We start from the raw sequence: 13,227 nt of genomic DNA on the forward strand, positions 1-13,227 counted from the left end.
CATAATATCGATCGATTCGTTTATATTATTTACTTCGTATCATTTCCTTTCTAAATAAAATAAAAGGACACGTATGTAGTACGCGTACGTATATATGTATGTAATTTTATTGAAAAAAGCGGTCACCCCTCTCCAAGAACATTGGTAGGTTAACCCCCACCACTCGTACGTTTACGTCGTGTGTTATCTACGTTCAGTCTCTCAGCCGACAGACGGCGGTACGGACGTATGGTCGCGCGGGCGCTTCGTGTTCTAGGAACTTTTGCCTTTGGCGTACTGGCAGACTCCTCACAACAGTGTCTACTCTCAAAGATGGCAGATCAATTTGTGTTGTATTATCATGTGACGGTGAAAAGCTCTCGTTGATAAGGCGGTACGTGCGTTAACTGTCGTAGATTTTCTTCCTGTGGAAGAACCGCGTTCCACAAAGTCGAAAATCGGCGCGATGGCGGACATGAAGAGTCCACCGTTCAGTGATATTAAGAGGCCGGAGGAGGTGGTGGCGATGGCGATGAACGACAGCTTGAAATTCGCCGTCCTGATTGGCCTGATCGAAGTGGGACAGGTGTCTAATCGGGAAGTTGTCAACACGGTGCTTCATTTGGTGAGTGACCATTTTTTTTCTATTAATTTTTTTTCTATTTTTTTTCGTTCTTTTTAAAAAAAAAAAAAAAAAAATTTTTTTTTAAAGAAAAACGCCGATGTCATTTTTATCGTGATCAAAGGATAACCCAAAAGAGTTTGACCAGTGCGGTAATATACGACATAACTCGCCGGCATCTTCGGGGGTGGATTGACGGAGGAGAAAAGAAAGACAGAGAATATCACGTTCTATCTCTTTCTCTCTATCTCTCCCTTTCTATTTTTCGCTCGTTCGTTCGCTCGCACGTTCGCTCGTTCGTTCTGCTCCACTCGTCGGTCAAATCCTTGTGTCAAGGTGAACTGTCAAACGCGCGCCTCGACGTCGACGTTCCATCGGTTCGTTTTTTCCGACGCGCAGCTCGTTACGCGCTATGTCGAGGACGGCCACGCGTTTTCGCTTTAAACGTATTATCGAGTCACAGTTTTAATTTTTTTTTCTTTTTTTTTTTGGGGGGGGGGGAAATAAGGAAAATAATTCATCTTGGACAATCTTACGAAAGAAAATCAAACCTTGTATGTTTAAAAAATATTATTATTTCAATTGCGAAAAGGAAGAGAGAGAGAGAGAGAGAGGGAGAGGGAGAGAGGGAGAGAGAGAGAGAGAGAAACGTTGGAAAAGCACGTTTTCATCGCTTCGTCTCGTCTTATCTCGTTTCCTCTCCTCTCCTTTCAACTCTTCTCTTTTCGATTAGATGCACGATTGATTTCTCTTTACGATCTTTATTATCGATCATTCCTCGTCGTTAACTTTGACGATTTCGATCGTTATTATTTATTCCTTTCGTCATAATACTTTATCATTCTCGCCAACGGCGTTATCTCGTCCGGATCCATTTAGGAAACTTTTCGACGTGTCCGTCAACCGACAAATTGGCCCGGAGCGTTTGTTTCCCTCTACCACCTGTCGAAAATTAATTAACGAATTTTGAGGATGCTAGGAGAACGCGCGCGCCCGCGCGAAATCTCGTCCTCGACGTTCCTCCGAAGCGAATTGATCGAAATATTAATCAGATTTATTCGGGAGACGTTGGTATTATTTTGAAAAATGTCAAGCAAACTTAACTCGCCGATCATTTTAGTTTATATCGTATATATATTTGTGTGATATGCGTACAAAGGACAAAGGACGTTTCCCTGCGTCATACAAAAAGGAAGAAATTCGTTTGGAAAACAAGAATGAAAAAAGAAAAATAAATGAAGTAGTAGTAGAAGAAGAAGAAGAGGAGGAGGAGGAAGAAGAGGAAGAAAAATGGATGGCGAAAGGATCGATGTAGTATCTATCGTTCCCTTTGACATATCTCTTTTGCGCGCGACCATCCACTAACGACGGTATATAACTCGTGCTTTTTCTTTTCTTTTCTTTTTTTTTCTTTTTCTTTTTTTTTTTTCTTTATTTCTCTCTTTTTTTTGGACAATCGAGAAGAACATTATTAGCAATTGTACTGCGATATTCTTTGAAATTGCACGAAGCGTGTTTGTTATTTGCAGAATTTACGAGAATTACGTAACGGAGATCATTTGCATAGGCATAGAAAAGCCAACGTAATCGTTATTTTTATTTTCAGTTTTCTTTTTCTTCCGGTATCTCTCTCCTCTTCTCTCTGTTTCTTCCTCTTCTCTGCTTCTCTCATTGAAGAATATTTACTCCCATCTTTTGAGTCATTATTGTTGAGTTTAATCGTCGTACAATTTGCGTTCCGTTCGTACAATTTTTTTTTTCTTATATTCATATGCGTATATACGTATATATGTGTATATATATATTTTTTTTATTTTTTTTTCTTATATTCATATGCGTATATACGTGTATATGTGTATATATATATTTTTTTATTATCTTTTTTTATTTTTTTTTTCTTATAAAAATATACACGACAGAAATATATGGTAGAAATATTGATGAAAGTTCGTGCGAAACAAAAAAATATTTATGGGAGCATCGATGAAGTTAAAACGAATAGAATTGATATTATTCTAGAAAGTCCATTGATTGAAGTAACTTTTGATAACGAATACACTTACTAATGTTATCTGTCCAATGATAAAATTCATTATCGGTTTTGTGAGATATTCAGTGGTTTCGAATGGGAAAAGGTGTAGACAGAAAAAAAGACAGAGAGAGAAAGAGAGAGAGAGAGAGAGAGAGAGAGAGAGAGAGAGAGAGAGAGAGACATTGATCGATCTTACGTAATATCGTGAAAATAACTTATTTTGAAATATTACAAAACTGTACGTAGGCAGAAACGTATATTTTCTCTTTCTTTCTCTCTCTTTCGTTTTCTATCTTTCAATTTTTTCATTTTTTTATTTCATGGTCATAATGTTACGTCATGGAAGAACGTTTCTGACAAAGGTGTGGTAATCGTTTAAAAAACCCGCCTTTATTCAAAGAACGAACGAATAAATGAATAAACGAATGAACAAACGAATGAATGAATGAATGAATGAACGAACGATCGAAGGAATGAACGAAGGTGAAAATGAGAGAAGAGAAGATCGTTTTACAAGAAGAGAGACAAATAATGGACGCGTGGCACCGATTAATCTCTTACGTAGGAGATGCGTCCTACGTGTCGAACAAGTTTTTTTTCTTGTCGCTTTTTTGTTCTCTTTTTCTTTTTTCTGTGTCTTGTTTTTTTTTTTCTTCATTGATCGGCAATACCATTGGTCATGATAGCGAGACCAAAAGCTTTTAACGAGAGCTTTCGAGCGTTTTTCTTTAGTAATCGATCGTCGTTAGATCGATGCGTTAACTTTTGTCGATCTCGTTTAATTCGACATACTCGTTTTACTACGTTTCTATTCTCTCATTCAGAAAAACACATCCGTGATGTGTTTCGAACAGATGACGTTAATTACATTTTCTACGAAAGTACGATAATTAAAAGTAGGAAGAAGAAAAATTAAAGAAGTTAAAGTTGAGAATGAAGTATCTGACATAAATTGTCAGAACCAGGACGAAATTAGTCGACTGCTGATTAATAATAAGTTTCGACATTTTATTTTTTATTTATTTATTTATTTATTTATTTATTTATTCTTTCTTCTTTTGCGTAGGACTACACGTCATTATATATTTATTTATTTCAACGTTCATCTATAAAAAAAAAAGTAATAAATATATTCATGTCGAACTCGCAGGAGATCAGTCGATTACGATTATACGTTCGTTTCGATAAATTAGATTCGAAATTTTATTTTGTGCAAATGATTCCTCAGAATTGTATATTTATTTAATCACACACACACACACACACACACGTGCGATAACACACGCGAGCACATTTGTTGACATATATTATATAATACAGATAAGGTGGAAAATCGTTTGGAGTAGAAACGTGATGGCTTTATGTACATGATTTTATCAATCCGTTTTATTTTTTATTTTCCTGTTTTTTTTTTTTTTCTTATCCGTTTTTTCTTCTCCCTTTGTCTTCTTTCTTTTCTTTTTCTTTTTTTATACATTATCTACTGCAGGCCAACATAAATGTAGAGTAGAATTCGTAACGGACTCGAATTAGCGTTGGCGTTGTTTGAAATTACGAGCCTATCGCACCGCCCTTGAAAGCCCTTAATCTAGCTATTGTTCAAGGTGGGTTACCGCTGCGAGCATCGGATCGCGTGTTACGACGCTGATCATCGATCTCTCTCACTTACTCTCTTGTATATGTGTTTCCTTTCTCTCGGTTACTTTTATTTTTTTATTCTTGCATTTTGTTTACTCCTATTTTATTTTTCGTAACGGACAAGTTAACAACGTACGTGTAGCGAAAAAACGATGCCACGAGGACCTTAATACAAAAACCAAAAAAAAAAGAAAGAAAAAAAAAAGAGAGAAAAATTATAAAAAGAAAAATTAAGAAAAAGAGATAGATAGAGAGCAAGAGAGAGAGAGAGAGAGAGAGAGAGAGAGAGAAAGAGAAAGAATAAGAAGAGATATGAAGTATGGACAAATGCGAGAACAAATTTGCGTTAGGCGAATAGCGAGCCAAAACGATAAAATTTCTCGAGATTATTTTTACGATCGAGGGAAGATGTTCTTTTTCTTTTTTTCGATCAGCGAATAACGTGCATATTTATGGTGTCACGTCGATTATTTCGAGAGAGAAAGAGAGAGAGAGAGAGAGAGAGAGAGAGAGAGAGAGAGAGAGAGAGAGAGAGAGAGAGAGAGAAAGAGACCGAGCGTATAGGAATTTTTCGATAGGAAGCTTTTCGTACGTCGTATCACCTCGACGTCGACACGTTGATAAAATGTTGACGTTGAGATTAGATAAACACGTATGATCGACGTAGAAGAGAAATAGAACGGATTTATCGTAAGCTTGAAAGCTCCAAATCGATATCCGTATCTATTAAAAGTAGTAAAGGATTTAAGAATTTTCTTTCCTTTTGCTCTCTTTAATTATTCTTACTACATTGTCTTTGGTCGTAAAAGATTTTCTTTTTTCCTTTTTTTTTTTTTCTTTTTTATTTCTTTTTTCTTTCTCTCTCTTTCTCTCTTTCTCGATCGAACTTTCCTCCTCCAATGGATTTTCTTTTCGAGATGAGAATAACAAATAGGCGATATTCTTTTATAGTTTTAAAAGGATTATTACGTATATGTGTAAGTATACCGGTAGGAACAACTTCGAATTAGGTCGATCGAAGTCTTTTTAAAGACCATTGAGAAAAATTTCTTCGAGAGAAACTTTAATCTTAAGTTGTTGATGAAATGGAGAATGTAAGTACTTATATGCGTATGGGTTCGTAATGTTGATACGTTATTCGAATGTTTATTTATTCAAATTAAAATCGATCATCTGGCAAAAAAGATCATTTATTAAAATGTATCTTCTTAATTTCCTATTATTTTTTCTGTAACGAAATCGTCCTTTTCGATTGTTTACGATTTTCTTTATTTATCTTTATATTCTCTCTCTCTTTTTCTCTCTTTTTTTCTCTATGTTTTCTTTCTTGCTTTTTCTTCTTCGTCATACTTGCAGATTCGTAATATTTATCGTCAAAGTTGCACGTCATTCTCCGTATTTCATGATTCATCTTGAGTTCCCTCGTGGATTCCCTGTTAATTAACAAGAATATACATATATCATTTTCCTTTCGTAGTAGTTTGCATGGAACCAGTTTTTCTTAAATGAAACATGAAAGTAAAGGAATCATCAAGGATTAGACGAAAAGAAAAGAAAAAGAAAAAAAGAAAAAGAATAAACCACAAAAAAGAACGAACAAAAAGAAAATGAATTAAAATCTTTTGCGAATTTCCGATTTAACCAAAAGAGGATTCTGTACCTCTTTGAAAATAAAAAATAAAAAAGAAGAAAGAAAGAAAGAAAAAAAATTCAAAGTATTTTACGGAAATCTCTAAGAAACCTGATTTAATTTTTCTTCTAGCTCCTTTTGAATCCTCACGTTGAATTAAATCTTTTATTTAATTATTTAACGTAACGATAATGGTTTAATTTTTCTTCTTCATTTCTCCAACGTATAATTACTTTGTCTGTTTATAATCAATGTAACGTGTAAGGGAGTATATGGTTTATTTAAATTACGAAAATGTAGTTAGGAAGAAGAAATAGAGAGATACAGAGAGATACAGAGAGAGAGAGAGAGAGAGAGAGAGAGAGAGAGAGAGAGAGAGAGAAGAAAGAAAGAGAAAAGAAAAATAGCAGGAGTAGAAAACAATTAACGAGATTTAATTAAAGCGTTAAGGGATATTTAAAAAAACAAGAAAGATGTCCTGAACAAAACTTAAGGACGAAGAGGAGGAGCAGTAGAAGGTGAATGGAGGAGGAGGGGGAGGAGAAAAAGGATGGCGGAATGAAAAGTACTTAAACAGGGAAGAAAAACTCTCTGTGCACTTTTTCTGAGATAGCCATTGTGAATTACCTTTTTAATTGTACCTTTATTTATTAGAAAGGGTCATTAAGCACCGTTTCGGTCTGCGTCGAGTAACGAGTACGAGTTGTCACGCTTGTCGGCTTATCGATCATCACAACGATGCAACGAGTCACTTCGGTACGTCGCGCGGAAACATTAGTCAACAACATTTCTAACCGGCTACTATGATTTAAAGCGTAACTGTTCCTGTTCGTTATTTTTTCCTCTTTATTTTTGTTTCATTTTTTATTTTTTATTTTATTTTAATATTTTTTTTCCTCTTTTTTCTGCCTCTCTTTTTTTTTTTTATATCGTTCACAGGAAACGAAATACAGGTTTGTCTTTATCTTACTTTTGTCGGCTGACCTTCCCACGATACGCTTTAAAAATGTCAGCTTTTATCTTTTCTTTTCCTTTTTTTATTTTGTTTTCTTCTTCTCCCTTTTGTTATCGTAATTTTCGTTTTATTGTTGCCAGCAGTCCGAGCATATCAAACGATCCGTACGTTTAATCGATCGCACGTATGTATACATGCATAGATGTATGTATGTATGTGTGTATGTATGTATGTAGCTACTATTACAAAATTTCCATGCAAAGAGAAAATGCAGATCAACTGTGGGAATTGCAAGACAGAGAGAGAGAGAAGAGAAAGAAAGAGAGGGGGGGGGGAAGAAGAGGAAATTCGCCGTGTAACGTCATGATATTTGTTGTTGTATATGTATAACGCAGGAGTAGAAAGAGTTAGGATAAGGGTGAAAGTAGACAGAAACAGGGAGAAGAAGAGAGGGAGAGGTCAGACTCAGACATCAGCGTATATCTACATATATATATATATATATATATATATATATATATATACATACGTACATACATATATATATGTATGTGTCTATATATATATACATATATATATGTTTGTCGATACACGAGGATGACAAGGAATTTATTCTCGGCCGTTATCGCTCGGCGTGTCAGCCAGTTTCGGTTACGTTCGAAAATGATATTGTTTGTATTTCGTGGTTGCATATTGCCGTCAGAATTCGTTCTCAATCATACGTCTACACCGAATAGAATATCTCTCGACGTAAACCGATCTCAAGCAGATTTTAATACAATATTTTTTGTGATAAATTTTTCTTTTTCTTTTTTCTTTTTTTTGTTTTCTTTTGTTGACAGAATCATTTTGTTCACAGAAAAGTTTAACTTAAAGAAGGAGGAATTCGTCGGATTTGGAAGTAACTCGTTATCGTTATTATTTAGCTTCGAAAGACTTCAAATAGTGTTGAAAGTAATTATCAAGTTTTTCGCTTTTCGCAGGCGGCGAAAAATAATTTTAAATTATACATTATGAGAAACGAAAGCGATAGTGTTATAGTACGTCGAATTATTTAATTTAGATCTATTCGAACTATCTATAAAGTTATGTCAGTTATTGCGTTGCAAATTAATTGCTGTTTGAGATGCTTCGTTAGTTTTACGTCAGTTACTTCGTACGCGTGGAACTGTTCACAAGTATACAAGATAGTTGATGGTTATTACAATAAATATACATAGATATACATATATATATATGTATATATGTATATATGTATTTGTGTATTTATGTATGTATATCTAATTGGATGTATTTGAATTCGTATCGTTCTACGAATGTTTCGCGACCTATTATAATATTAGCGTTTATAGTTAATTATTATAATTAAACACATAGTTTACTTTTATTTCCTTGATATTTTTTCTATTATCTATTCAGAAAGTCACAAGAGATAATTTTTAATAATCGTCGAATTATTTATGTCCAATAATATTCAATTCTCAACTATGATTGCTTCAATATGATTTATTGCTCTTCGACATACATACATTTATATATGTATATACGTATATAGCTTCTATTTATTTCTATTCCTTTCGTTAAGTAGCTTTACTCTCTCGGTTACGGTTGGCATATTTTTACAACTCGTTTCGAATACCGACTACAACATCTCTCGACTCGATCTTCAACAAGATTTTAATAGCGCTAGGCAAACACAAAATGAAAGAGGAGAAAAAGAAAAAGAGAAAGAGAAAGAGAATCAAAGAAGAAAATCATGTATGTATATATGTATATATGTATGTATGTTAGAAGAAGGGAAAAGCATGGTTTGCTTTGTGTATTAACCATCCAAAGTCCAGCGTTTTTCACGTTGAAGTTCTCTTTCGTGCTCATTGAGAACGAACATTATTCGTTCTAGTATAGTCTTATAAGTACGTAAAAAAAAGGATCGGTCATGTCGAAAGAATGGTTTTTGTGCTCACCACAGAGAACGAGAGAGAATATGTGGTATATCTTTTTTTTTCTCTGTAAGTGAGTGTACCCAAAAAGAAGACTAGAAAGAGTTAGAGAGAGAGAGAGAGAGAGAGAGAGAGAGAGAGAGAGAGAGAGAGAGAGAGAGAGAGAGAGAGAGAGAGAGAGAGAGAAGAGAGAAAAATGATAACAAAATAAAAGAGAGACAGAGAAAAAGCTAGAAGGTCAAACATATAGGAAATAATTGGTTATCAATTTAAACTCATAGAAGCAACGTTTGTATAAAAGTAAAACCACACAGAATGAAATGCCGTTCCACGTTATAGAAATAAATAAATTAAAGAACGAAAAAAAAAGAAGGAAAATATGTGGAAAATAAAAAAAAAAATGCGAGCGTTAACGAAAGCGTACTTTTGAATCTGACATGAACGGGGAACGTTTGTCTACAATAATGAAATTTTTTGAAAAATATTTGATTAATAATCTCTCTCTCTCTCTCTCTCTCTTTTTCTCCTTTCCTCTTTCCCTTTTTTATGTTACATTATTACATTCTTTTGTTATTATTTCGACGTAATGTATCATATTATTTTTTTTTCGGTAACAAAATTTTTACTTTTGGATTATTCATTTCGTTTATTTGAAATTATACAAATTCTTTTATAGAAAAGAGAGAGAGAGACAGAGAGAGAGAGAATAATGAGAATCAACGAGAAAGAGAAATGACTATTTCCTTTATTTTTCGGTTTAACGAAGGTAGGATCATCTTATTTGATTGTAATTAAAATGTAAAGCTCTAGGTCGAATTAAAGGAAATTTTCGAATTCATGAAGACGTCGTTGCTGTAATAATAATAGTCTCGTTGCTATTAATATATAATAGTCTGTGACGTCCCATAAGTCATATACACCGTGATAACTTTAACAATACATATCCGACTTTGTCTCGGATGATAATAATGATCATGGTATGATGATCAGTAGAAATAAAATAGAAGAAAAGAGAAAAATAGGTTAAAAGAAAGAAGAAAAAAAAAATATTACGAAAAAAGAAATATAAAAAATAAAACGGAGAATGTAAAAAAAAAATAAAAGAAGAAATATTTAGATCTATAAAAGCTGAAGTCGAACTTTTGAAAAGTATTCGAATGCATCCGTGCGGAATAGAAACTCGCATTATTCATCTGGTGCAAGCTATTCTTTCGACTACCTCGTATCTATTCTTTCATTTTCTCTTCTAGGCCTAGATTAAGCTGTCTTCTTTTTCTTTTTTCTTTTTTTTTTTTTATTTTTATTTTTTGTTTTGACGACTCTTGCGACGAATATCTTCAGGGTGTTCGTCGTTTCTTACTTATTTGCAAAGAGCGGATGTACCTCCGTTGCTCATCTCCGAGTTACGAGGTTTCCCGTTTGCGAGCGAACTTCCGGAAGAATATTACTGCCTCTTCAAATCCAACAGTCGTATTATTTTTCAAGGAGAGACGTGCTTTCATTTTTTAAATCGTTTATTTCTTTCCATCATTTCGAAATATATATTACATTGGGTAAAAGTTATTTTAATTTTTTACTCGATCTCGCTACGGGGTCTCTCTCTCTCTCTCTCTCTCTCTCTCTCTCTCTCTGCGTTCGTAATTTTTACTTATTATTAATATTTTTAAAATATTTCAGAGTAATTAAATGTAATACATCCACGATGAAATTGAAAAACATTTTTCATCCTTTGCTTTTTTTTCTTTTTTCGTATTTTTCTTTTCTTTTCTTTTCTTTCATCGAATTGAACTTTTTTATTTATTTATTTATTTATTTATTTATTTATTTATTTTTTAAATTGCATTCGTTATACCGAATTTCATGAATTCTTTTATATAAAATGTATATCTGTATGTTTATGTGAAATAAAGGTATTTCATATGACCGAGATCCAGTCATGTTCGTCTATCCAACTAAATGTGATTTTAATGAGAGAACGATAAACGTCACGCATTTAGCTGGATCGACTGGAAAATTCAGCGTGGTCGCGTTCTGACCGTTATATCTATGTAGATAGGTAATAGGCGAGAGCTTGTTACAGGTTCGTTTGGTTGATGTATCTGTGTAACAACGTGGCTTATGCCGAACATACATGCTAATAAACGCGTTAACTCGTTATCGCAATAAACGAATTATAAGCGCACGCTATTTTGGTTATCACATTTTAACATTCTTTTAAAATTTCTCTTTATATTTTGTAATTGTGTATATGTATGTATGTATGTATGTATGTGTACATATATATGTATGTATATGTATATATTTTTTTATTTTTTTATTTTTATTACAAATTGAACAGACTCCTATTGTATATTGCAAATTTTTATAACATACAAATGTTTTTTTTTCCTCGAGTTACCCATATTCAATATTCCAATAAATTTAAATTATTTCATACGAATTCGAAGAAACATATTGCATTTTTTTTCTTTTTATATATTCGACAATATCCAGTTGGAGTATCTCTCGATTGTATTCGTTAGAATCATATCTCATTTATATATACATTCAATATTAGAGAGATGACAAATAGGAGAGAAAAATGCTTGGAAGAAAAAAGAAACGTGAACGTAAGGAGTTAAGATAGTCGAAAGTGGATCGTAGTTTTCGAGATCGAGATACATATGTATGTCGACAGGATATCGTTGCAAACAAGATCAGGGAGATCCGATAGGAGCTACATAATGCGGCTGATTCTAAAGCCACAGTCGCGTAATTTGTCATATGTATCGATACCCGTGTAAACGCGTACTACACGTATACATGCATCTTCGAACACGAGTACATATGTATATCGAATCTACATACGCGTAGATACGTATGTGGAGGTATATACGTATGTGGAGGTGTAGACGAGACATATTCTATGCATATACATAGGAACTATATTTGAACGCAAACGTGCACGACGAATATCGGTATTCGAATTAGCGATAGATAGATAGATAGATGGATAAATAGATAGATAGATAGATAGATAGATAGATAGATAGATAGATAGATAGATAGATAGAGAGGGAGAGAAAGAGAAAGATAAAGAAAGAAGAAAAACAACCATCATGTTCATTACGTACATATGTATGAGTATTCGAATTCCTGCTTAAATTTTCGTGCGTTTTCTGAAAATACGATTCAAGACGTCTTGGTATTCCATGACTATAAATTAGTCGTCCTTTCGTTACGATTTCCTTCAAGAATTTATATTCAGTCTTTGCGTTTCCTTTTTTTCTCCTCGTAAATTCTCTCTTTCTCTTTCTCTCTCTATTTCTCTATCTCTTCATCTCTCTCTTCCCTTTCCCTTTTCTCTTTTCACATTACTTCGTAACAGGGTAAAATTTGAAGATAGATTGAAAATGGAGGAGCGTAAAAAACTATTTCGTAGAAGTTGACTTCTTGAAAGTATTAAAGGAAGGTGCGTTAATTAAACTAATCGTTATCGCAATCGATCGCAAATATCTCGTGATATTCCGCTCTAACGAGTCGATAACGAAAAGTAGTTCGACGTTGAGATGAGGTGAGTGGCGAGGGGTGGTGCTATGTTACCGCTTTTAATCGTGATAATCTACAGACGGAAGAAAGGGAATGTATTTAAATCGTACGTACATACTTACGCGTGTATCGTATATAACGTAGGTGTGTATCGTATATATACGTATAGATATTATACGTAGGTAGGTATCGTATGTAGGTAGCGTATGTAAGTATCGTATATATGTACAATATACCTTGTCGCGTTTCGAGGTCGCGTGTCTTCTCGCGAATAAGCCGCGAAACGTGACGCGTTGTCGTGGCCCTAAAAATAGATCTTTTTAGCATATTTCACGGATACCTTTGCGTGAGAAGAAATGTACCTTCTGTGATAAGAGTTCTTCAAACCTGCATTTAGTTCCCTTTGAAGTGATTAAAAAAGTAATAAGAAAACAGAAAAAGATAGAAAGAAAGAAGATAAGAAAATTCGGAAGATCGGAATTTAAATCGGAGATAAAAAGAGTTTTGAGTGATTTTAATCAAAAACAGGAAAAAAGAATGGATTTATATAATATTTGTTCTCCAAATTATTTCATCAGTCTTTTCCACTTTTTGTTCTTTATAGTTTTTTCAGTTGCAAAGATTTTGCGATACGTTGTTGACATTATTATACCAAGAACGGAAGGTAAAGAGAGAGAGAGAGAGAGAGAGAGGGGAGAGAAAGAGAGTAAAAGAGGAAGATAAAGAAGGATAATAAAGAGATAATAAAGAAATAATATGTGCAAAGATAATTTCGTCGAGAATGTATGTAAAATATTGCGAACTCGGTTGCTGTTGCCGCTAATGTCGGTGTATTACCATCCAACTATGAACTTTGTTTTGTTAAATTAATCGAAAAAAAAATTCTTTTTTTCTACTTTGTTT

The 13,227-nt window shown here is 33.7% G+C and overlaps 1 protein-coding gene across 1 annotated transcript in view; it reads left to right on the plus strand.

Annotated features, from left to right (window-relative positions):
• The first annotated feature begins 212 nt into the window (after positions 1 to 212).
• Positions 213 to 13,227, plus strand: part of LOC122627310 (neurobeachin-like) — a 14,751-nt gene continuing 1,736 nt past the window's right edge. The window contains exon 1 of the mRNA XM_043808382.1: positions 213 to 604. Coding sequence (XP_043664317.1) covers positions 446 to 604 — 159 coding nt within the window. The 5' untranslated portion in view covers positions 213 to 445. The remainder of the gene's footprint in view (positions 605 to 13,227) is intronic.

The sequence above is a fragment of the Vespula pensylvanica genome, chromosome 2 (assembly GCF_014466175.1).
Source record: "Vespula pensylvanica isolate Volc-1 chromosome 2, ASM1446617v1, whole genome shotgun sequence".
NCBI classification, from domain to species: Eukaryota; Metazoa; Arthropoda; class Insecta; order Hymenoptera; family Vespidae; genus Vespula; species Vespula pensylvanica.